Source organism: Rosa rugosa, chromosome 5 (assembly GCF_958449725.1).
Source record: "Rosa rugosa chromosome 5, drRosRugo1.1, whole genome shotgun sequence".
Taxonomy (NCBI): Eukaryota; Viridiplantae; Streptophyta; class Magnoliopsida; order Rosales; family Rosaceae; genus Rosa; species Rosa rugosa.
The window spans coordinates 37,112,053-37,138,646 of record NC_084824.1 but is presented as its reverse complement, the minus strand read 5'-3'; the positions used below and the strand labels follow the sequence as shown (position 1 = coordinate 37,138,646).

The following is a 26,594-nucleotide window of genomic DNA, read 5'->3' as shown; positions in this document are numbered from 1 at the left end:
CTTTATTCGTGGGACATGGGGAAGCCTTATAGATTTACTGGATTTTAATGGTTTTTACCCGCCATACATGGGTCGTCATAATTATTGCTAGCTACCCTATTAGTACTCCTCCCTGCTTACTATGTGTTTGTGGGTGAGTAAGAGCAGAGCATGGGATGCTCCAGAGTGTGGGACACTCCGACCCGAGCCTGGGAGGCTCCCTTCTCGTATGGTGATAACCTCTTCCCCATACTTTTTCGTGACTTGACTAGCGGGGCTGGTGTGTTTTCACGAGAACTTTGGATTTCGATGTTATCGTAACTAGCGGGGCTGGTGTGTTTTTACGAGAATCTTGGATTGTTGATAAATGTGTTTTTCTTAAATGTTGCATACATCGGGTTTTTTTTTAAAAGGAATAAATGTGGAAAAGCACAAAACCCACTTTTCTTTACAAACCGCACTTCAATATTCAATTTGGGCTCTGATACCAAATTGACAGGACCCGCCCCGAATTTCACCCTGAAATCCGAGGTGGCCCTGCGGGGCCCACCTTAGAGATAACTCTACCGAGAACTGGTCGAGTCACCCCTAAAGTGGACTACCCAAAATAGTAACCCACAATAGATCAGAGCCAAACAAAGAAGTGCGGAAGCTATTCGTCAACTATGCCTCGAACCACGTACGCCCGACCTCAACTAATAACTCCTGCAAACTGGGCATTAGAAACCGAAGGGCCCAGGGGAAAGTAGACGAAAACGTTAGCGTGAGTGGACAAAAATAAACAATTTAAAATAAGAAGAATTTCATACTTTCCCACATTTATTTCATTAAAAACCTCGATGCATGCACAAATGGTAAAACACATTTAGCTTTAAATCCAAGGATTTCAAAACGATAAACCGACTAGCCTCGCTAGTCAAAACATTCGAAAATAATATATCGTAAAACTGAAATCTCGTTTCTCAAGAAGATAAGACCAGCCCCGCTGGCTACAGTGAAAATCGGACTAGCCCCGCTAGTCAAGCAACGATAAAATATGGGGAAGAAGTTTCACCATACGAAAGAAGGGAGCCTCCCAGGCTCGGGTCGGAGTGTCCCACACTCTGGAGCATCCCATGCTCTGCTCTTACTCACCCACAAACACATAGTAAGCAGGGAGGAGTACTAATAGGCTAGCTAGCAATAAATATGACGACCCAGGTATGGCGGGTAAAAACCATTAAAATCTAATAAATCTATAAGGCTTCCCCATAAGTCCCGCGAATAAAAACACACGAGTACGATTCCCAACCGTACCCGGAAATTCTCGTAAAAAGTCACATAAATCAACAGCGTGTTCCACACGCTAAAAGAATAATTAGATCAATTATAAATCACAGTTCCGAAACAAAACCGAATCCAAAATCATCAATGAGGCATTCCCAATGCCAAAACCGTAAATCGATAAATAAACAAGAAATATAATTCCATCGAAATCTCATTTCGAAAAATATTCCAGAAATCTCAATATCGACGAATAAAATATAATAATAAATTCCGGAAATCACCTCGGAAAAATAATTCGTCGAAAATCACTTAAATCACAAGTTCAAATCCGAGCGAATAAAACTCACGTTCCAAAATCATGATGGAAAATCCAAGCAATATTCCAGAACCGAAATCATATCCGAAACTAAAATAATATGATAATTAATAAAACATTCATTCGAAAAAAATAAATAAATGCATGCATCAATATTCAAAAACAAACGTCCACTCATAGTACTAGTTGGCGACCACGCAAACGAGTCCCTTCATCTAGCCGTAGCTCACAACATTGCCCTGTACACAATTATATTTCCGTAAACGGCAATCCGATAAAATAAATACGAACCTAAACGAAACCCGAAAATCTCTATCTCCAAAACCTCTCAAATTCCACCTAAATCTCTTCCACAACACCAATTCCTCAATCTACATATTCCACAATGAAAACGAGGGAAATCCAACGGCCGGATTTCCCACAATTCCATCACAAAACTTCAAACTTCGGAAATTCACAAACAATTCCAAACTCCTCCAAAATTCACCAAACTTCACATACAAGCTCTATGATAATTATAGAATTTAACTAGCCAGAAAATGAAATTAAAAAGCTACCCTAGCCACCGCTACAGCCGCCCACAGTGGCGGCGCCGCCGCCACTGCCACCAACTCCAATGGACACCAAAATTTGACAGCAACACCTACTCAACACACTGATCATTTTTCTCAACTACAACACATCCCAATTTTACCTTTAAACAGTCGAAACCGGCCGGTGCAAAAATTCCAGAAAACTCCAAGAACCCTAGAAATTGCAAATCGTTAATTCGACCTCTACACTGCAAATTGAAATGAAAGACCTTAGGGGAAATGATCTATGTCAAAAACCGAACCTTCGATGCCAATCTCGTGGCCGGAGGCGGCCGGAATCGCCGGAAATCGACGAAAATCTCAAACTGCTACAGTGGACTTCACGGCTCAAAATCGAGCTCCTCCGGCTGAATCACTGCAAAACACCACCACAAGCGTGACAAGGGGGAGGAGGCGAGCTTGCCGGTGCCCGGATTCCATCGTGGGGTGGCCGGAGGAGGAAGAAATCGGAGGGAGAAGAAATCGGGCCGAAGAGGAGAAGGGATCGGGGGAGAGGAGAGAGAAAAGCTGGGTAAGTTTTCCAAAAATGGAAACTTACCACAGTAACTTGGCTATTTATAGAAACTTACCACATGAACAGTAACTTTAGTATTTCGCTTATAACTTTCGCATACGAGCTCCGATTTTTACGTACCACATATGCACGCACTCGGTTTAACGTCCTCTACAACTTTCATGAAGAACAATTTCTCAAATTTTGACCCGAACAAAAAGTCAATTTTTAGGGTCACTAAAAGTACTAAAACGACAGTAAAAGTGAAAGTAAAGGTCGTTTACCGTCCAAATGACTAGTAAACCGGTAAATTCAGGTTCGGGACGTTACAATCTCCCCTCCTTATAAAATTTCGCCCTCGAAATTAACACGGACAAGTAACAACTATACACGTCCCCAAATGTCACTTACGCAGCCGATCACATCATGTAACACATTTCCCGAAACTTGGTTCAAAGTCAGAACCACCATTATTACCAAGTCCATTTCCACCCACAATCCTGATTTCCGAAGCAATTATATCATCCAGAGACAGCCCAAAGCTATTGTCACTCGTCTCAGACACTCAAACACAAACTCGAACTCCGGTTTCCGCACCTTAATCCCTGCCCCAACAAACTTGTTGGCATCGAGGAAAAGACAACCACAACATTTTCCTCGAATCACATATCGTAGCACAACTCGAAACTGTAGAGTAGCTTTACTCTACCAACACCAGGGATAGGCGCAAGACAATTCACCAATCGAATACGCAAAGAAAACCCTAGGAGGTCGGCGTACAAGAGGCATAGCACCAGAAGAAAACCAACTAGCTTTGTACCTTACACACTTGATGAATACCACAGCACCGAAGAGTACACGATGGGGAACCGCTGCAGTCGGGCCATCACTCGAGAGGTACTGGGCAACACCAAGCATATAAGGTAACAGAATAGAAACGAGTCTACCGAATGATACCAAATTGACAGGACCAAGCATATAAGGTAACAGACCTTATACTGCTCTAGCTTTCCGTCGCGGTATAATGACTCAATTGCAGTCTTGAGTGCATTGCAGTCGTTAGTGTTGTGACCGCTATCTTCATGGTGTTTGCACCATTTGCCGGTGTTTCTAGGTTTTCCTACTCTGGGGTATTTTCTTGGGGGTGGTGGTGGGATTTGATCTTTGCACTGATCATATATTTCTTCATATGACACCGTTAATACTGTAAAGACCTCATATTTTTTAGCATTTGCGGCGGGCTTATTGTGGTGGTTGTCGCGATTGTCGCGGCGATCATTGTGAAAAGATCTGTTACCCTTGTTATGATACTGTTGATCCTTTTTCCGCTTGTTCTGGTAATTACCCTGCTGCCATTCCCTTTTTTTGTCATTGGGCGGTGTGGTTATGTTTGGAGTGGTGGTGGTGTTTCCTTGTTGGAATGTGGCAGGTTGGGGGTTTTTAAGTGGAGTTTGTGGTAGTGGTGGTGGTGGTGTGGCGCCATAGCTGCTGTATTCAGCTTGGGCATGTAGGACTGCCTCATTCATGACATAGTCATATGTGGCGTTTGGACAATTGCAGTTGAGGTGATATAGAAAACTTGCCTTATGGAGTCCCTACTTGAAGGCCGCCAGCGCCATTATTTTGTCAAGATCCCGACATCTCGATGTGGCGGTCCTCCACCTTGTGACATATGATTTTAACGACTCATCAATACCTTGGTTGATGCTAAATAGTTGGCTGAGAACGAGTCCATGGAACCTGGTGGGCATTCGAAAAACCAACTCATTGCCTCGCCATCCAACGTTTCGCTGAATAGGTGACAAAGCGTTGCGTCATCAAATCCCTTGTTATTTGTCACCTTCTTGAAAGTGTCCATGTGCACGAATGGATCTGTTGAGCCGCCAAATTGGGCTATCTTAGCATATGTGGGTCTGACGGTTTGCAAAATTCTGGAGGTAAATGGACCAGGTCGTGCCACAAAGAGTGGATTATGCGCTAGTGGTTGAGTGCCAGCCTCAGCTCTGAGTAACTTTTCCTCTAGCTCCCGCATTTTTTCCAGTATCAAGGCGGTGGCGTCAACAGTCGGTCTAGGCATGTGCCCCAATCTGTTGTCGTGGTGCAAGCATGTTTCCGATTCCTCTTTGTTGACCGGCACTAAATGAGTTATCGTATTGCGGTTGTGAGTCCGCTACCTGCTCTTGTGCCAACTGCAGTAGTGGTGTAGGTTCTAATCCCGCTAGTTCAGCTGGGTTTAGAGCGACACCCATTAGGATTACCGGTATCCGTGCTGTCCTTGTCCCTGTGCTTGGACTAAGCCTTGCGCTTTGGGAGTGTTCACTCTGGGTTGGTCGTGCATTCGTTCTCAGTGCCTTCTTTAGCTCGTCAAATTTTGACAATAGCGTCGCCACTTGGTTTTGAGCTTCCGCCTTCTCTTTTCGCTCCTTTTCCCGCTCTCTGTTTGCGTTGTGCAAGTCTGCCAAGGCTATCTCTAACATATCAGCAAGATCCCGGCCTTGTGTCTGACGGCTTGTGCCGGTTTGGTTTTCCACGACAGATTGCGTTGGGAGTACCTCGGGGGTGTTGATATTTTGACCGTCTACGTTAACTGGTGTGGTAAATAATTCACGGTTGACGGTTGATGGGTTGGTAGGGTTAGGCTGAGGGTTGGCGGCCTGATCTACTTGGTCTCCGATGCCCTCGCAGCTTCCGTTAGCCATGGTAGGTTAATGGGAAATGACTCTTAGTTCAAAGATTTCCCACAGACGGTGCCAATGTTAATGCTCAGAATGCCGCCATATGATGTCGGCTTCCGATAACGTGGACAGGGGTCCAATCTTCCGATATGTATATAGTTCGTGAAATCCCGCTAATCTGTCAAGAGAAATACAACGGCGTCAAGAGGGGAGACCGCGGTTGGCGGTCTTCGCTCCTCCGATGCTGAAGTTAAACGATGTACTTGTATGGACAAATGTAGCGGTAAGTAGCTATTGAATGCGTAGTTAATGAAGAGAGAGAAGTGGACCTTTTATAGGTAGTGAGTTACCTCAATCTTGTTTTCGATGTGGGACTGATACACTTCAATTTGCTGAGTTTTGGTCCTTTCCGCAGAGACAACTTTAGGTGGCGCGTGTCGGCGCGTCAAGGCATGTTTCGGCCTGGAGTTGGCTTGCCGGTGGAGGTCGTCTTGCTGTGTGTCCAGGGGTTACACTTTTGAAGTCACTCCGACAAGGTGACATGGTCAAGTCTAAGTGCTGATTATGGCCGGCAAGTGCTATGTATGTACATAGAGTACTTAGTGCATCGATGTGCACTTACACCAACGTGAATGAATGGTTGGATAATATTAAGTATATTTTTTAGTTATTAAAAAAACTGTTGCCTATAAACAAGGTTCTAAAAATCGCTAGGCGTTAGTCGGGCGGTGGGCAAGGGAATAGTTCTCAGGCGCCTAGGCGGATGCCTAGTCGACTCCTAGGCGGTTTTTTTTTTTTAAATTTTTATTTTATTTTTATAACATAAAGTATATTATACAAATAAGAATATGAAAAATAATAAAATAGATTGAGGTTTCATGATCTTGGTAAAAAAGAATTTGAGACCAGGTGAGAAACTATTAAATATCAAATCCTAATCATTGATTAAGGGTTATAAGAAACATAAGTGGAAACATAATGACCGTTGAATTGAGAACAACTAGGCCAGTAAGCCACAATCTTCACTCCCACCACAAACAACAAAAAATATCATTAGTTCTCTCTCTCTCATCGATCTTCTTCTTAGGGCTGGGAATCTCTGACCGAAATACCGACTCCGAAACCGTCCGAACCGATACCGATACCGATCAGCTCGGTTTCTTTTTTGTTTTTTGGAGTGCAGAACCGAAACCGTACCGAATGTATTGGGCTCGGGTCGGGATCGGATTGGGCTTTTTTCATACCGTTAAGTTACCGACCCGGCCCGTTAGTTTGCTCCAAATCGATGCAGGGCTGCAGCTTGAGTCATTTGACATTTCATCCGAAAGCAACTCCAGGCCTCCAGCCTTCACTCTCAAATAGTCAAACCTCCTTCATTTGATGCAGCCTGCACCACGATTCCATTGATTCCATTCAAAACGAAGACAAGAACTCAAGAAGTTGAAGCTCCGATTCCAATACATCTGCAGCTTTCACTGAAGGCTCTGATTTTATTATCAATGGGAAAGCTAGGAGTAAGTCTGAGTATTGGGTTTTGATTCTTTTGAATTTCAAATGATTATAAGATTATGAGATGTTTGTTGGTATGTGATTATCATGTATGATTATCAAATTTTCAATTTTTAAGCTCTGTGTTTGTGAGGTTTGGTCCTTAACTTGAAGAAAATGGTGCAACTTGGTATCTCGGTTTTGGGTTTTGCTTAAGAGTCTGCCTATCTGTCTTGGGCATTCACTCGCAAAGTCGCAATCCCATCAAAATGCATTTGTGAATTCTGATTTTGTGTATATTTTACTTTCTATCATGATGAAGAAGGACTGCATTGCTTTGGTCAGTTGTGCATTGCTTTGAAAGTTGAAATTTCACAGAATTTTGAAACCAGAACTGGTGTACCGAATGGTGCCGAACTAGTACCGAACCGATCGGTTTCGGGACGGTTCGGTTTTGATAGTCAATTTGATGAGTACCGAGCCATACCGAACCGACTCAAAAAATCGGTCTCGGCTTCGGTATACCTTCTTTACCAACCCGTACTGAGCCGATCCCAGCCCTACTTCTTCTTCTAAATCGATGGCACATACTGCTCGCAAGTCCGTCGGAGGCAATGCTTCAAGGAAGCAACTAGCGACGCCCGGAAGTCGGCCCCGACCAATGGAGGAGTTAAGAAGATGGAGCGGTCAATTTTGGGTATCAAAATGTCATCGTCGAAGCAGTGAGATGTCAGAGAAAGAGGAGAGGGAGAGGAGTAGAGTTCGGATTGGGTGAGGAGGTGGAGGTCGACGACGGGGATGGAGTCTAGGAGGGGGTGGAGGTGGTGGTGGTCGACGGTGGCCATGGCATTGAAATAAGAGTGATTAATTTGGTAAAAACATATCGATTAGGCCGCCTACTCCGCCTAGATGATTAGGTCGACTAATCACCGCCCAGCCCAAGCCAACTAATCGACCGCCCAAATCCCAGCCCGCCTACCTCACCGAATTAGTGTTAATCGAGGCGGTCAGCTGCCGCCCAGCGCTTAGGCAGCCTGAGCGGCCGAGTATGTTCTAAAAATATTAACAGCTGAAATATGTTGAATCTACTGATTCAATTGCACTGCTGGTACATAAAAAAATTCTCCCTCAAATTAATCCACTTACTTTTGCTCTTTAATTCCAAATACATATGTAGTACAGACACGGTCACTCAATTTTATCGAGTTCATCCAACCGTAATAAATAAAATAATAGTTTTAATTTCTGTTCAATTCACAAGTCGAACTTGATTAGCCTATACACGACAGCTGGTGTGATTCAGTTTGACTTCAGGACAAAATAATTTAACTTTTTAGCTTGCTTGACGCTAAGCACTGAAGGCCTAATTAAGAATGGATTGGAAACGAATAGACACGATTGACTTAAAACCGAACCTGAATGCGCTGCCCTGATATATGCTTTTTAACAACAGTCCGTCTGTCCATATTCCCAAGAATTAAAACAAAAAGATAAGCACGTTGACAGAAATAAGCTCGGCAATGATGGAACTTCCACCAGCTACTGTAGCAACCTTTTGTCCCTTCTCAAATTGCCACAAACTTTCTTATCTGCAATCTGCAACTCGTTTACTAAATTCTCCCACACTCAACCAAAACCTTGACCAGCAGCAATTAGTGATGTAGCACACCACCAACCAGCTAGATTGCCCTACAATTCATGTACATCTTATGTTTGGTGCAGGCAAGGTCTAGACGGACCATAATATCCTCGAAACTTCGTTTATTCATAGCGCTTCCAGATCTCTAGAAACAAAAACAGATATTAGGTTTAAACCAAGTCGGAGACCTGGCCTGATACCCGAAAAATTGTATGTACGCATATCTCGAAGGTCCTCTAGTTAAGCAGAACTACTTAAGACCTTTGTAACCAGGTTGCAACCGAACCCGGCTTGCAACAAACGCATGGACAAACAACTGAGCTCAGTCATCATTTTTCTAAGCAATGTCATAGAAGAAAAGGCAGCGTAGCATAAAATGAGTAGCCAGATGAGAAACATATTCATATAACCTACACCAGTTTAAAGCCGAAAACTATCCATCAACCATGACAAATGACTTTACAAGAAATTAACACGGTGAAATGGTCAATAGGACAGAGGTTTTCCATCAGTAATAAGAGAAAGCTGCCAACTACTCTTTACATCCAATCCAACTTACTACTGCTGCTTCCAATATTCAATTACTGCTTATAATAATTGTCCCTCCTGTTATTCCTGAATGCACAGCACCCTACGGAATACACGATGATGAGGAAGATAAGGAAGACAATGTTGACAACAGCCGTCTTCTTCCAGTTACTTTTCAGATTGTCAAGCAGTCCAGCCTTACATGACTGGCAGTTGAAGCACAGAACCTTTGGATCATTATCCCATGCATTGCAGTCAGGGTTGGTAGAAACAACAGTAGCATTCTTGGTCCAGACAGTGGGACTTTCATAGGCAAAACCACAGTCATCTGATGGCTTACAGCAGCCAGCCTGCAAACCAGTAAACACGTTAGGAGACCTGGTAAGTCCAAGAAGATGAAACACAAAACAAAGTGGAAGAGAAACATAGACAGACAATTTTATTTACGCAAAATTGCCTGTTAATTGACAGAAAGATAACTCAATGCAATCTAGACTCCAGGTAGAGAGTGACAGGCACAATTAAAAAGTATAAAATTTCAATGTATAAGCCAAAAAAACCAATAGACTAAAGGTACCAAGAACCTTTTGAGTTTTTCCCCTTGGGAAATTCAGAAATTGTAATAGTCCTTCACAAAAATGAGCATATAAAGCAGTCCTTGCAATCATCAAATGGGAATTGGAATACTAAAATGAACCAAGTACAAAAGGAAACTTCAAATGGCTACGCATACACATATATAAATACATGGTGTAAAGGTGAGATGCAGTAGGAACAATGACTTGATCTACAACCAAATGTAAAAGCAAAATGCGTGAAACAATAGCATTCGTCCCAGGTTAAATGCATAACAAGACTAACAGGGCATATACTAAGCCACTAATTCACAAATCAAGCTCTCTGACTGCAACAAAATGGTAAGGGGGTAAAGTAAATGGATGTGTAAAGGAACTTTGAATACCACAAATACTAGCTATAAGATGAGATGGATAAGTAAGTAAAGAAACTGTGCAAACCACCAAATGACTATTAATAAAGGTCTATCGGATGAGAATTTACTCCACAGAATAAGCAAAAAGGTGAGTAAAGCACCTTTAATTGCAAGAAATAATTAGCCTGCTAATTTTATCCTTTACATGTATATGACTTTAAAAAGGGGGAACCAGCAAACCTAATCAAGTAACCATACAAAAGTTGCAGATTCAAAAGTGGAATGGATGGCTATCAAAATAAAAGAATACACCCTTTTCATCCATAATTTGAATATTTGGCAAGATGGTCTTTCACCTTTTTCAAAGTCGAGTTCTATCCCACAGAATATCATACCAAAGTTCAACAACAGTCCAGTCATCTTTTTTTTTGTCGTAATAGATGGCCTTTTAATCCTTTTTCCTATAGTTAAATTGCACCTTTTTATGAGAACACAAAAAAAAAAGTAAAAACAAAAGAAAAACTTGGAATAAGAAAGCCAGTTCTCTTGAATGTATCTCTGTAAGAAATAATTTGCAAAAAATAATTAGACTGCTAACTCATTTTTTACATGTATATGACTTTCAAAAAGGGGGAACCTGCAAAACTAATCATGTAAAAAGTTTTACAAAAGTTGCTGATTCAAAATTGAATGGATGGCTATAAAAATAAAACAAAAATACATCATTTTCATCCATTAGCTGAAAACTTGTCAAGATGGCCTTTTTAACCTTTCTCTCAAAGTCAAGTTCTATCCCACAGAATATTATACAACAGTTCAACTACAGTCCATTTTTTATCTTTTTTTCCCTTGTCCCTATAGACACCTTTTAATCTTTTTTTTTTTTTTGTTTTTTTTGGATTTGAATCTTAAAATTGCCCCTTTTTTCATGAGAATACAGCTAAAAAAAATACTCTAATTAAAAATCATATAAACATCCACAATTCAAATTCTACAATCAATGTCAGGCCTCAAACACAAACATGAAAGAATCAAAAAGAAAAATCACAAGCACACCATGCGCAGATCTGTTTCTTAACCTATAAATAAATTATTATTCAGATCTAAAAGCAACACATAAATCAAAATCAAATTCAAATTCTAATCCATCAACGAGATTTCAGATCTCCAGCAATGAGAAGCAAAAGAATGATATGTTACCTGAAGCGCAGACAAGTTCTCGGTATAGAACTGGGAGAGAGTATCATTGAGATACTTGTCCTGGAAGCTGGAGCAGACCTTGCTATCACTGAGGCAGCTCCTGATCTTGCTCCAGTTCTTGGTGCTGTTGACTCTCTTCTGCAGCCAGTGAGAGTAGTCACCGAGCTTGTACTCCTTGTATCCCTTATCGGAGAGCACGGTGCCGGCGCCCTTGTTGGTGATTACGAAGGCGAAGATGGTGTAGCCGAAGAGGACGACGATGAGGAGGAACATGACGAGGAGGTAGAGCCAGAGGAGCCAGGAGACGCGGAAACAGGAGCCGATGAAGCCGGTGAGGGAGACGATCATGAGGAAGATGCCGAGGATGATGATCGGCTTCTCCAGAAACTTCTCGCACTCGGTGTTGCCTTGCTTGCTCAGCCATACTCCGGCGACGACGATTGGGATGGAGCAGAGGAAGGTGAGAAAGTTGAGAAAGCCCACCAGGTTGTTGCTGAGTTTCATTGTTGCTGTTGTTTCAAGCAAGCAAGCAATTTGTGAGAGAGAGAGAGAGGTGGTGTTTGTTTATATAGTGGGATATGACGTGTGTGTGTGAAAGTCGATTTTCTTTTCCCTGAAGACAAATTATCATTTTTGTTTACTGATAACGTCGACGGTGTCTTTTAAAAAAAAAAAAAAAAAAAAATCGTCGACGGTTATTTGACTCTAAACACGACTTCTATAAAAGGTATGCCTTTTTTATTTCGTTACCTTTTTCATTCTTGGTTTCTTAATAATATTTTACGGTAATTTCTTGATTAGAAAATAATTCACACGTGCGAGCTGAAAAATCATGTAATTTGATTGAAAGTGACGGCAAATGAGTGAATTATTTTTATGGCTGTTAGAGTTACATTAAAGTGAAACTTTATAACTTCTTATCTCATTATAACAAACTATCATAGCATATTTTTTAATTTCAGACTCGATCCGATCTCATTTTTCCAACAACTTCTAGTTGTGAAACCGGCAGTGTCTTGGAGCCTTTTTCTCTCTGATTTCATTGGTATCAATATTCTAACTCGATTCAATCAGAAGAAGAAGAATCGAATATTAGAAGTTTCAGGTGCTAAGATTTTTTGAGGCATTTCCCGGCTATATTAAACCGAAAATGAATGCTAGCAACATTCCCCTCCAATCTTTCTCTTTCCACTTGTCTCATTCATTGCATGTCATGTGTATTCCACTATCTAAAAAATTCAAATAATTAATACAATTAAAAGACAAGTTTTTTCTTCCCCTCTTTACCATTATTTAATTTCACATGCATTTAATTAAGTAATTAATTTTAGCTTTTCAACTTTTTTTTTTCTTTTGTGAATCCTTTTTATTTGCAATTTATATACTCTTGTGGGCTTACGTACATATTGTAATACATACATATATATTTAAGAACATACTTCAAATTTTTTCCCAAAAAGAAAAAGACAGAATTGAAACAAAAAAAATAGCCAAACGTTTGCTTTCCTTATATACATATATCAAAGAGAATGTTAAAAAAAAAACATTTGCAGCTGCCATGTCAGTGAGCTTTATCATTTTATTTTTTGTTTTTTTTCAAGGGAGCTTTTATTCATACCTCTAAAATTGGTATTTGTACCTCTCTTTTTTTCCAAATTATAGTTGACTTTGTCAACTCATGCCAAATTACCAATAAAGACACAAAAGAATAAACTAAAAAGTTTATATAATTTTTTTTAACCCCACCCCACCCCTCCTCTCCCATGATGTCAGTGAGGTCTGAAACTGTGACATCCACGCTATCGGTTATCCTAGATAACCAACAGGTTACAGCTCACAGACAAAAAAAAAAAAAAAAAAAAGTATCTTCTTACCTTTACAAACAGTATGTTTCGATGAGGCAATTCGCAAAATTCTAAGCTATGCATTGCCTATTATATTGCTGCTTGCGCTTTTTTCCCAACTCGAAGCAATTAGTAAATATGTGTCTCTCTCCAAGCTAAGGAGCATTATGTTGGATCCGTTTTGGAACACCATGACCACTTTCAGTACGAGCATCTATACGTAAATCATAATTAAGTGATGAAAATTTTGTATCCAAAAACTCAATTTAATTAAAAATTTTGAGAATTGGGAGTAATATCTAAACATCTCAGATAGCAGTATACCAACGTGCTTCTATATTCAATTGATTTAATGAAAAATACTGTATTGACTACCAACTAGAGATTTTTTTTTTTTTTTTTTGTGCATCTTAATTGTAAAAATGGTAAAATAGGATTGTGAAATCTTCAAAAATTGAATGAGGTTCGACTACTGATTTTGGAGGTATGAATAGAACATAAATGAAGAAGTTTTTATTGATTTTATTGGACAATAGGCGTTGTGGAAAAATTAGGGAGGTATAGATAGCAAATTGGTTTTCTATAAAAATAAGTTGGAGGTCTATTAAGTTGGGAGGTCCAAATGCCAACTTTGGAGGTATGAATAGAAACTCCCTTTTTTCAATGAAGAATTTAGGAAATATAAGAAATGAAAAAAACGTTAGATAAACAAAAGAGTCAATAGCTTTTTATTTTTATTTTTTTATTATTCATATTAATAGAGAGCATTTAATAAGGTCAAACATAAATAAAGGTAAAACATGGAATGAAATTAGTTGTTTTTTCAAGGTAGTAAATACATAAATTGTAATCATAAATGAATCCACATGGCATGCAATGAATGGAGAAGGTAGAAAGGGAAAGGTTCAAGGGAAAAGTTGCTAGCATTCCTCTAAGCCGAATCAATCTTAACAACAGGTATGAAACTTACTCTCCTCTTCAAGGTGAATCTATTGGTATAAGTTTCATGTCCTGATTTGAGATTGAGATGGTGACGTGTGGGAGCGCGTGTCGCCTTTTCTTCCATGATTTTTCGCTAGTCTTGTTGATGTAATACCTTAGAGAAATAAATAATCTTAAAATGCTAGCGTATTGTTACTGACAAGTAATTATTGATAAAGTATATCTTTCTCACATAAGAAAGATCACGAGGCCATGAAAAAATGAAATATATATTTTCTTATTATCTCAATGGATTTGATATTGATTTTGAGGCCTTTTATATGTAATAATCCCAATTTTTTTATCTGTGATTTCCTTAGTAAATTAGGATAATAAAGATCATTTTAATATGATATTTCCATCAAAACATGGTTTTAAATAGGGTGCGGCTATTGTCACCCTACCATTTTCTTTGTTCACCCTACTTGCTCATTACACCCTACATTTTAATTTCAATTATTAAATTTACTTATGTAACCCATTTTTATTTCCAAGAATATCCTTTATGACATATCCAATTAAAAGAGTTTTTTTTTTTAATGAAAATCTCGCAGTTAATTTATACCAATAAAAAAATTATAATATATTAAAGTTTCCTAACAAAATCATAATCTAATTTACTTTCTTTTTTTTAATTTTTTCTTTCTGCTTCAAGGTATTGCAAAGATTTTGTGTAGTTAACACTAATTATTTTGTGAATTAAATAACGAATTCATGATGAAGAGGTAACAAAAAGACAAAAAAATAGTAATAAATGGAAATTTGGGTGGAGAAGATGAAGATTAATGTTATCCAATGAGAAATTAAATAATCTTTCTATTTAATTCATTGGTTATTTTTTTATTTTTCCTTACAAATTTGGATTTTAGAAAATTAATGTACTTAGTAGTCATTTTACACTTGGGTAATATAGTCTTTCAATAATTCAAATGTTTGTAGGGTGAACTAAGAAAATGGTTTAGGTGACAATAGATGCACCCTTTTAAATAAATACATGCGGGTTACGTCCTTCCTTGATGATTATAAGCAATTGCATAAATGTCAGGGAAGCAAGGTAAGGAGAGCAATCACCGAGTGGACTTGTTCACTGAGAGGAAGACTAAAAATTAATATGGATGGCAGTTTTTGTGTTGAAACAAGCTGTGGAGGTGTGGGAGTTGTTGTCAAAAATATTGAGGGAACGTGCATAGGAACTTTTGTCAGAACTTTTCACTATGCACAGTCAGCCATTCATATGGAAGCTGAAGCTCTTAGGGCAGGGTTGTTGATCCCAATTCAGCAGGATTGGAAGGAAATTGATGTTGAAAGTGATTGTGTGAACTTGGTGAGTGCATTACATGTTCATGGTGATGATCTTTTAGACCCTGAGGAAAACTCTCTCTTTTTCTCTCTCGAGTTCTCATAGGCGACAACGGCCTGGTCACCTATGAAGCGACATCATCCGATCATCTTTTCTTGAATATTATGTGTCGATAGTTTGTTCGGGGTTTGTGAAGTAATTTTTGGTCATGTTTTTACCATAATCGGTGAAGCGAATAGGTTACAGTCATTCTGATTATAACGGACACCATCCGTGTTGATCTATGTATTGATCTAGTAGATGGTGTAGTCTTATTTTTCTTTTCATTATTGTTTGACAAACAAAAATATACAAGTGTAATTGTGTATCTAGTGAAATTTTATATTCTCATCCTTAAATCGGAATAGTTTTAGGGTTTGGGGTGTTACAGTAGAGCTCAACGTTACAAACCTATTGGTAGAATTTGTTTGGCATGACTTGATTGTTTGGGCGCATATTGGAATTTTGTATTTTCGAGTTTCCAGGGTTTCATTCATAGTGATCCGACCGTTGGATTATCATCATTTTTATTAGATTATTCGAACTATTGAGTCGACATAACTCTTGAAGTTTGAGCCTGTTCTGATGTAAATTTAGATTTTGGGTTTCCAATAAATTATCATTTTAGGGCTTAAGGTTTCATTATATAATCGAATTTAATTTTCGGTTCTCCGATTAATCGTTTATGAGTTACCATTTTGTATAGGACGATGACTAGAGCTCTCGCTGGAGAAAGATTTCGTCATACCGTTGACTTAGGCATAATTCAGTGAGTGGAGTTTTAGATTTTAAATCAATTATGAATGAAATATTATTTCTAAAATATTAATTTTCTCGTATTGAAATCATTTAAAACATGACTTTTAGTTTGGAGATTTACTGATGATTTATCAAAATTTTTAAAAATTATATTTTCGTGAATACTATTATTATTTTGTTAGGTCCATAATTACCTAGTAATTATGCCCCTAATCTTGCACGTTTGCTTAACCTTTGTGTTTATTTATATATATTTATTATGTTTTCCTTATCATGCTAGGAAATAATGGAAAAGCTTAGAAATGCCCTAAAAACTCAACTTTAGCACATTTTCCTACTCCGGGAGGAATGGACGTGTAAAAAAGTAATGAAAAATTACTGTAAAAAAATAAATGCCACATATGCACAAGACGTGTCAAGAGGCTAATACTAATCTAACTAAGCATTGACCCTGAGCGATGCTACGGGTATGTTATATGTCTAACTACAGCAATTACAAATGTTCGAAATATTACATAAATAGCGAAAGTATCTTTTACAGATTCTAGAATCTGGTATGCTAACCAGATATGCACATATTGTAAAAAATTAGATATGCTAACTTAGTGTTTGATAATTGTTATAATTGTTAACCCTACATTAGTGTTTCATCTATGGTGGAATGATATTATAACAATCTAAGGTAAACTAAACATATTACCTTACTGAAGGTGTATGCTATGGGGGAAAAAAACCACCAGAAGTAATCCCCACCAAGTAAGACCCTATATATTGCACAAGACTTGGTCCATATTTGGAACATACAGCTTGAGAAATGATCTAAGAGAAAAGATACGTATAGAAGATAAGATGATAGTAGTGCATATAAAGCATTTAAGCATGGTCAAAAAATTCGATTTGGGAGTAAGAGAGAGTGAATGACAGCGTTGTAAAAAAATTTAACATGGGAGGCAGGGAGTAAGAGAAGGTCAGTAGTAAAGCAGTAAAAAAAAAATTAAAATGAGGGTAAAATCTTTTTTCGATCTCAAATGAACATTGATGAATACTTAACTCAACCAGTGGCGGAGCCAGAACTTTAAGATAAGTGGGGCACTCTAAAGTTAAAAAAAAAAAATCAAAATCAAAATTTAAAATATATCAAAATTTTAATAAAAATAAAAAATTAAAATAATATTAAAAAAATATCAATTTTTTTTTTAAATTACATATTTTATTAATCAAACTTATAGTTTTTAGATTTGAGACAATTTTTCATTATGAAAGTATAATTTATCTATGAATTTAAAATCATAAGAGAGAATAGTTTTAATGTTTTTTTTGTTGAGAAGAAAGAATTATATTAATGTTTGAAAAAAAAAAAGTGCATTGTTGCTAGCGATACTCGAACCTAGGATCACATCCACATGAAAAAAGACTTCTGCCACTACAGCAAACCAGCTACCAATGGTAATATCAAACTAGAAAGATTTTATATTAAATCTTACTGGGGCACGGGACCCACCATGCCCCAACGTGGCTCCGCCTCTGAACTCAACCCTTATATATAGTATAATTAATTACATAGCCACTTAGTTTTTTTTTTTTTGTCATATTGAAAGGAAAACAAACTCCTGATATAATCCAATCCTAACCCAATTTCCAACAACCTTCATCACTTGGGCTAATTATGTTGCTTCTTAGTCCTCACTATTAGAGAAAAGCTTGCGGCCCCGTTTGAGATTGCTTCGCTTTTAAAAAAATCAGTTTTTATTTAAAATTTTAGATTTTATTGTATTTGGTAAAAAGATAAAAAATAGTTTTAATTGAAAATTATAGGTCACTGACAGCAGAATTTAGAAGCAGCTCAAATGTTGCTTTTAGAAGCTGCTGTGGATCAAAACACGCTCTGAAGTTATTTTATGTACTGACAGCACTTTTAAATATATTATTTACCAAACATAAAACTATTTTAATTCACAGCTGATTATTCTCACAACACAACATCAACAATTTTTTTTTTTAAAATCACAGCAATCCCAAATTAACCATACATGTTCTCAATTAAATACGATGGACCTACATAACCTGGATGAGTGTCGGCCGCTGACGGTCTTGGGCTTCTGTTTTTTTTTTTTTTTTTAACTATTAAGAATGTAGAAAAATTATATGGTGATCCGACGTCGTTTAGAGTAGCGTTTGAGCGTATCCACTCCAGTCTTCAGTGTTCGTCTCCAATTTCAAATTCCAAGCGGTCTCTTCCAATTTTATTCTTCCCGTCGTCTTCTTCGTTCTTCATCTTGCCCCATCTAACTTCCCGAATTGTAAGTATCCATTTGAATTATTGTTAAATTCGTAGTTAACAATTGAGTAACCACGTTGGATTGGTTTAGCACTTTAGACTGGGCTAGATTCGTAGTAGTTAAATTTAGGGATTAACTCTGATATTCTTATTGTTGATTCTACCTGAATTATCAGGTGGGTTTGATTTGGTTTACTTAACTACGGATAATGGCTATTGGGATGTGAAGTTTTGTGTCAAACGTTGGAGGCTTTTTTTTTTTTTTTCAGCTTTAGAAATTCAGTTCATATGGTTTCAGCTTTAGAAACTCCTTTCATATGTTAACTGGAAGTAGGTGAACCTCATAATTAAATGACAGCTAGGTGTTGAAGCGGGACGATGTGTTCATGCTTGGAATGAAGCCATTTGTTTGTATTCGTCATTTGCCCTTTGTTTCATTGTTTTTGAGGCCAAAAGGAAGATAATACAGATTGTATATAACAAATGAAAAAAAAGAGAAAATTAGAGCTATACGTGTGAAAACATGACCTCATGCCTCTGCATATTAATCCTCATCAATCGAAAGATGTATAGGTAGCATAGCCTCAGTCATAGCCATGTGCTTGTTTTGTAAGATAACATAGATAACATTGACAAAGAACATAGCCTCTAAGCTTCTCATATAGAGGTAAGAATATAGAGTTCTGTGTGATTCTTTCTTTGCTCAACGGTATTGTATATTAATCCTTTGGAAGGGTTAGTTTATTCCAAGATCTATGGATGTGTTGTGGTTTATAGGGGACAGGAAATTTTTTTGAGTGTCATGGTTATAGACATGAAACTTTTATTGACGGTCACTTAACCTTGTAATGTTCATAAATAATCTGGTCTTGCTTTTGTTGGTTTTGCTTTGATATTCAATAGTTAGGATAGGCTAGCATAAAGGAATCTTAGAGAACTTTTTCATTGAATGGCTGCTACTTCTCTGTATTGGTAAGAAACTTGGTTGTTCAAGTCTTAGTAATTTCGGGTGATTTAAACGGACACTATTTAGTTATTCACCTCAAATGTCAACGGAGGTGCTAGAAGGAGATGGATGGTGTTTTGTTCTAACAAACTAGTGATGCAGCAGTCTTCCACCCCAAGTTTAATTTTACTTGCAATTTATGTAAACTGTTAATATATTCAGCATTAGATCATGTCTTCCAGTTCGAGAAACTTATATTTAATTTCAAGTGTTGTTTCCATTTGTCATTTATGTTATGTTTTTCAGTTGAGTTTAGAAATAGAAAGAAAAAGGAATGACTCCAATCCCGGCCAGCTCTACTGACCTGTGCTGCCCTATTCTGGGGGCAGGTTAGGGCTTGTATATTGAGGCCCTGGTCTGTCCTATCCCTAAATTGTGTTGATTTTGATTAGGCCCGGTCCAATAATGACTGCTAAGTCTTTACAAGCTAGTCAGTTTGTTTCTCACGTTATGTTTGTCAGGAGAAGGCTGCATGGGCATTTGAAAAGTTCCATGATGGAGCGTAATCTAAAAAATCATTCCGAATCTCCAGTACGTGACCATGGATCTCCTCCTAGAAGGAGCCCTTATAGGAAGAGTCAATCTCGAACAGAAAGATCACCTAATCAACATAGAAAGTCCCAGAGAGGCAGTTCTCCCGTTAGAGAGAAGCATTCAAGTCGCCCCAAGTCTCCCAAGCATGCAAGGTCGCCCACTCCTCCTCCTTGCTCTCCTTCTCGCACCAAATGGTTAAGAAGAGCTCAAGCTGGAAGAGTGCCTGAGAGAGAACATGAAAGGAAGAATGGTAGGGGGATCGGTAGGGATTTACAGGAGGGGGGTCCAGAGAGAGAAGTTGGGAGTGATAGAAATGAGAAATTGTCGGGAAGGGATCATACCAATGGTAAATCTTCAAGATCAAGGCATGTTACCTCTCCATCAGATCGACACCGGAGGAGTAGGCATAGATCTCCCTCACCTCAACATCCTGATGAAACAAAATATGGAGATAAAGTAATTGAGGGCCGTGAAAGAAATCATCACAGAGGGAGTGATAGAAGTATGCAAAGGGAAAAGGGCTCAGATAGGGAAAATGAGACTGAAGGAATGGAGAGAGGGACAGAAAAAGACAGTTCTGGTCATAGATCTTCAAGATCGAGACATGGGGAGTCTACTTCACCATTGAATGGACACCAGAAGAAAAAACACAAAACTCAGTCGCCTCGACAAGCTGCAGATACCAGAGCTCACTATGAGGTGTCTGGTGATATCCACTCCCCCTTCCTTTGCAATAACTTTATTCTGAAATTGCTATTAAATTATGTGACGAATACATGCAAACGGTTTTTCATATTACTTTATATTTGCAATTGGCAAAAGGGGAGTGCATTTACACTCCCCATATTACAATCCACACTCCATGTTTCCTTTTTCAAATAACTTAAATTTTGCCTTTTTATAAAAATTTCAACCAACAAAGGAAACAATGAGTGTGGATTGCAAATTAGGGAGTATAAATTTCATTTTCATTGGAAAAATTTCTTTTGTAGAGAATTAGCATTCACAACTTCCATCCGAACGTCTTTTAACTTTTTTAGAGAAGTGTATATATTGCTTTTAGACAATGTTAAAAGGCACTCATATTGTAATTTGTTGTGCCTACATTATACATAGGAGTTCAATGACATCCTTCCACATGGGGTTAGTAGTATGTATAGGACTTTCTTGGATGAAGCACGACATGAAACAAAAAATAAATAATAAATTTTGCATTAATTTTTGGTCAATTTAGTTTTTGATATACTTGCTTATGTCTGTAGTTGCATTGATTCTTATGTGAGGTGTACTGTTGGTTAATATGTTTCAGGTACCAGAGTCAAGGGAAGCTGAGCATGGGTAAGTTGATGCTTTTGTGAACAGTTGAGTAATCTATCAGTCGTTACATATTTTCCTTGGTGGCATTTTGATTTTTTTAGCTTTGTACTATAATTTTCCTTACTTTGATATTGTACCTTTTTCTTTTTTCCTGTATTCAAATATTATTTTTCACAACTATAGTTTTCTTCTGTATATTTTATTAATATAAACTGAATTTATATAAGAAGCTATATGTGCGTAATTTGTGTATTGATGAATTATTGTTTTCCAAAGCAATAGAGAACATAAGAAAAACACTTTGTGGCTTTTAAGTCTGAAGATCCGGCTCCTCTCAGACACTGAATGCCTGTTAGTTTGTTAATCTAGTTTCACATAAATATAGGTTACAACACTTCGGGGCTTCGGGCTATGATATTTTTACTATTTCAGTGCACTCTTTTATTAAGTCTTAATATAGCTTTAATGAGCTGTTGATTGCTTGCTTGAGCAGAATTGATGAGAATGATTCAGTAGCAATGATGAGAGCTGCTGAGGAGGCCTTGGAAGCACAGAAAAAGGTGAGTTGTGTGGTTTCTTTACATCATAACTCTTATTTTCTACATTACGGTTATTTATGTCAAATTATTCTCAGTGACCTTCTGCAATCTGTGAGGATCTTGTTTATCCCAACCTCGTCCAAGTATCATAAACTTTATTGCGATTATTTATTTGATTGGGTGGAAGGTGGCAATCACACTTACATTCCTTTCCTTTCCTTCTGTTACTCGACTTGCAGCAAAAACCTTCATTTGAGCTATCTGGAAAGCTTGCTGCGGAAACCAATAGATTCAGGGGTGAGGTGTTCATTTCTTTGTTTTTGAAACAAAATGTCAATCCTCTTCTTACTTTTGTTTGGTTCAATGTTTGTGTTGACATTTGAGTGCACTAGTCATAACCCTTAATGGGGTTACATAGGGTACAACTAATCATAATACGAACCTAAATAACAAATGCATCCCTTACTCTTGGAAACTAGATCACAAACCTAAACAAAAATCCATCCCCCCCCCCCCCACCTCCCTCCCTCTTAAGTTGGACGTAGATGATAATCATTAGTCTAAAACATGATTAAGAACTCAAAACATAGTATTGTGTGATTGGTTCATGTCTCTTAAAGCCATGTTTCCTAAAGCCTTTATCTTCAACTTCTTCAGTACTCTTAAATCTGGATTAATCATTAATGTAGGGCATCATTTGTCTAACAAAACTTCTAAATTTTTGGTCCCCTTACACAGAGCTGACTACATATACTATTGCTCCAAACAACTTGGGCATCACATGCCTACACACTGGAATATATTCTGGGGTCCGAAAGTGTTGAGGACAGCTGTTATTCTGAGGCATGGTAAACTTCAGGGTAGAAATATAAGAAAGTAGACAAACTTCAACCCATCAAACTCAACAACCAAAAACAACCTCTAGGCTGATGTACTAAATTCAGTAACCAAATACAAATATCCAACTCTCATTAGCTATATGGCACTCAAACAACACTTAAACTTGCAGCAAAACATTACCAAGATTGCATCTTGGATTAGGATCTTGCTGAGCATCTTCGTCCAAATTGAAATGGGCGTTAAACCGCTAAGACCAAACAACGACAAAATATGACTCTGCCAGAGGAGAAGAGTTGACTACTAACAAAGAGACACTGTCTAGAATGATCCAAAGATGAGAACACACAAATTATAGTGGTGATGCACCTCTGATGCTCTGATGCCATGTCGAGAATCTTGAGGGGAGAGAATGAGATTGATTAATAATAACACTGAAAGGTTTAAATAACTAATAACTCTAATTATAATTATAAACTAAATGACAACCAAATCACCTACTTAAGGAAAGTAGATTACACCTTTAAAATCTAGGAAACTAATTATAATACTTGGATTTAGTTTCAGTAGACTTTCCATTCTCTAACAGTTTGTATATACATTCAGTGTAGAGATTATGGATTTGTGTTTGTCTTTATTGTGAAGGTTTAAAGAAGAAGAAAAACTTATTTTTAATGAGTTGTTATTTGTCAGGTATAACACTATTATACACTGAGCCAGCAGAAGGACGGCCACCTCGTGTAAAATGGCGGCTTTATGTTTTTAAGGGTGGTGAAGCTTTTAATGGCAAGTCTCTTGAAATTTAATACTGGGAGTTATCTCCATGTTGTTGCTTCTTTCCTTTTTTATGGCAAGTCTCTGATGTAGTTATGAAGCACTTGAGCAATGATTTTGAAGAAGCTGCACATTACAGACTACATTTTAATAACAATACTTAAAATGTGCCTTATATCCTGTTGACCAAAGTACCTTGTTACAAGCCTTTTTGCAAATAAAGTGTCCTCAGGTCTTAAATCTGAGAAGCTGGAGCTGATGACTGAATATTCTATTATAGCTTTCTAAGACTTGATTAAACCTTAGGCTTGTGACAACTTTTGTGTCCATACCATACCATCTCATCTAGTAAAAACCTTCACACACGTAATCTTTTCCTATAACCTAAATGGGACAATAGCCTAATGGACATATCTTCAAACATTATCAGCTTGGGTGCGATTGTGGGAGTATTGGAGATTAGACATGATTAAGAATCTCTCGTCACGAAAAAAAATAAAATTCATCTTCAATAGACTTTTTTGTCCTCTGCACATGATAAATGGTTGTTGCTGTTACAGTTCTTGCGGAAATTTCCTCTTTGTGGTTAGCATATGTAACAAATGATGCACCGATAACTCTGATACTTAATTGTCTAGTTCCTTCAACTTTTTATTTATTTATTTTTAAACTTATTGGTTCTGTATTGTTTACTTGTCTACTGAGATTTTAGATCAGTCAAGTTCTGAGTGAGCATCTTATTACTTTGTGGTTAGCATTCCAAACATGTACCTTTCACTACTTTGTGATCACTTGTGTTCGGTGATTTTCCAAATCTAGTAGGAATTCAAAAGTCCTACTTCTACCTGTTCATTGCTAATGTCATTCGCTTGCTGATCTTTTTGTCCATTTCTTTTGGGATCTATCATGATGATCAAAAAAATTTCCTGAGTTTTGGTTCTGTTCTAAGTTCAACATATTTGCAGAACCCATTAAGATACATCGCCAAAGCTGTTACCTTTTCGGGAGGGAAAGAAGGGTGGCAGACATCCCTACGGATCACCCGTCCTGCAGCAAGCAACATGCTGTTCTACAATTCCGGTAGATCCATAATTTTCTGTTTTATTTTTGCCATTTATGTTCCAAGTCAGTAGCAAATAATTTTGTATCAATTATCCACCATGCCAGGCAAGTAGAAAAGGAGCAACCAGATGGTACATTGTCAAAGGAAGTCAAGTAAGATTCTGGTTAATTCCATTAATTGAGGAGTGATTGTTTCAAATATTATATGGTTATAGTTAGGATTTAGGACTGTGAATTCTGTAACTGTAATTTTTCTTTCTGTTTGGGCCTCTTGGCCCCTGTTTATCATATAGTGATATCTAGTTTCTTGTGTGCTCCATTATAGGCCTTACGTAATGGATCTTGGAAGCACAAATAAAACTTTTGTCAATGTAAGTGGTTCAAATTGATGTGTTATATTTACAAATGTCATTTGTTTGCAGTAGGGTGAGATTTGGCTGTATTTGCAGGAATTTAGCTTTAATATTTCCTTTGTTTTTGCAGGAAACTGCAATTGAACCTCAGCGATATTATGAACTTATGGAAAAAGACACGATTAAATTTGGTAATAGTAGGTAAGTCACTGATCTATATCCACTATGATCCAGTATAATATTTTGTGATGCTTAGATTGCTGTCTTCCAGGAAAGCACTGCAAAAGAAATTTATTTATTTATTTTTTAATCTTTTTTTTTTCTTTGAACAATATATTTTTGTTAGGCTTCATGTTTTATCCCTTGTTATTTACCGTAATGATACTTGTAGTTGAATGCTCACTTGGTTTGGTTTTTAAGGTTACCTCTTTTGGAATTAGCTAAAACTATTGGTTTTAGAAACCAACTCAACAAGATGGGCGGGGTTAAGTTTCAGCTACAGATCAGGAAGTGGCGGGTATTTGTGTTTGTTTAGTTGCACATGAATACGAACTAAACGTTTAGATGAATGTAAAACTAACCAGAATCTTAAATGGAAAAAGATGCGATACAATTTATACTCTTAAAAAGTACTTGGAACATATTAAAAATCAAATGTGCAGTGCTTGTATATACTGAACTTGCATTTGTTTGGAAGTATTGCCTAATTCGAGAATCTGTTGTCTTACTGCCCAAATTCTTATTTTCTGTCCTTGATATGATCTGGAATCCTTGCTGTTTTGCTAGTAATATAGATGTGTGTGTGTAAATATCGAATTTTGACAATTCTCATTATTATTATTATTATTATTTTTTTCAGCCGAGAGTATGTTCTACTGCACGAGAATTCTATGGATTGACAGGTAAAATTGGCTACTGCAAATTGCCTCCCGCAGAGATGTATGGAACTACTTCTGTTTGCTTGGCTAACCAGTTGTATAGAAATGACTAAATTTCATGACGCCCATCGATTCTGAATATATATATTTTATTTTTTAGATGTTGGAAAGGACGGATGGTATGTTATATCTCATCTTTTTGTGTAATTCATGAAATCAGATACTCCATAGTATATTTAGTTGTAAACAAGCAAAATGGCCAAATTTTTCCCTAAAATGGACTAAAATCAAGATATAGGGAAGCTGTTGGAGTTGTTCTAAGTTAGTCAAAACTCTAGACATTGACTTTAGTATCACTAAAGGATTGATTGACGTATTATTTGAAGAGACTAATAATTGGCCAGTGGCCCAATGTTAGTACAGTTTTGTATGAGACAGAACTCTCCATATAGGTACTATGGGCGAGAATTGTATCAGATGGCTGTGGCGCCAGCTGCTATGGAGTTATAAATAAGAATGTGATGACTAGGAGTTGGCTTATTTTGATACAGCGTTGCAAACAATCTCTCTCCTTGCATTTTGTTTTTTAATTCTTCTCTTCGCCTTTTTGGCAAAATGGCATTTGAAACTTGAAAGCCTAAAAGTTAATAATAAAAAAACTTGAAAGCCTAAAGTAATTATCGGCCGAACTTTCGCTGGCTACTTTCTTTGTTCTTTGGCACTAGTATAGGTAAGGAGAGGCAATCTAACCATCAATGAAGGACTGCTTACTTAAGAGACGATTTTTGAGAGACTGTGAGTGAATTTGACGGTTGAAAATAAATATATAGTTTTAAATGGTAATAATTTTACTTTTTAAATTTAATACATGTGATTGAGACACGTATTTCTCACATTCTCTTAAAACAGTTCCTTTTAGGTGAGCAATGCTGATTATCAATGTGATTGCTCAATGAAAACCCATCATCAGAGGGATTGTTTTCTA

General features: G+C 37.5%; 2 protein-coding genes across 2 annotated transcripts; one reads left to right on the top strand and one right to left on the bottom strand.

Moving 5' to 3' along the window:
• Window positions 1–8,799: 8,799 nt before the first annotated feature.
• LOC133709634 (tetraspanin-8-like) lies at window positions 8,800–11,663 on the bottom strand. The gene is made up of 2 exons (XM_062135441.1): window positions 11,109–11,663; window positions 8,800–9,327 (listed from the first exon to the last, which is right to left on the bottom strand). Exons 1-2 carry the CDS (start codon window positions 11,610–11,612, stop codon window positions 9,031–9,033), a joined length of 801 nt encoding a protein of 266 aa, XP_061991425.1. The 5' UTR covers window positions 11,613–11,663; the 3' UTR covers window positions 8,800–9,030.
• A 6,529-nt stretch (window positions 11,664–18,192) lies between these two features.
• On the top strand, window positions 18,193–25,837 carry LOC133712084 (FHA domain-containing protein DDL-like). Its single transcript, XM_062138159.1, has 11 exons — window positions 18,193–18,331; window positions 19,777–20,548; window positions 21,159–21,187; window positions 21,660–21,726; window positions 21,945–22,002; window positions 23,236–23,328; window positions 24,282–24,396; window positions 24,484–24,531; window positions 24,704–24,749; window positions 24,862–24,932; window positions 25,591–25,837. The coding sequence occupies exons 2-11, from the start codon at window positions 19,808–19,810 to the stop codon at window positions 25,628–25,630; spliced, it is 1,308 nt and encodes a 435-aa protein (XP_061994143.1). The 5' UTR covers window positions 18,193–18,331; window positions 19,777–19,807; the 3' UTR covers window positions 25,631–25,837.
• The last annotated feature ends 757 nt before the right edge of the window (window positions 25,838–26,594 follow it).

Coding starts and splice junctions, on each gene's coding strand:
- LOC133709634 (XM_062135441.1), bottom strand. CDS start 11,612: ATGAAACTCAGCAACAACCTGGTGGGCTTTCTCAACTTTCTCACCTTC. Junction 9,328..11,108: donor AGAACTTGTCTGCGCTTCAG/GTAACATATCAT, acceptor ACTGGTTTGCAG/GCTGGCTGCTGTAAGCCATC.
- LOC133712084 (XM_062138159.1), top strand. CDS start 19,808: ATGATGGAGCGTAATCTAAAAAATCATTCCGAATCTCCAGTACGTGAC. Junction 24,397..24,483: donor CATGCTGTTCTACAATTCCG/GTAGATCCATAA, acceptor CCACCATGCCAG/GCAAGTAGAAAAGGAGCAAC. Junction 24,750..24,861: donor CAAATAAAACTTTTGTCAAT/GTAAGTGGTTCA, acceptor TTGTTTTTGCAG/GAAACTGCAATTGAACCTCA.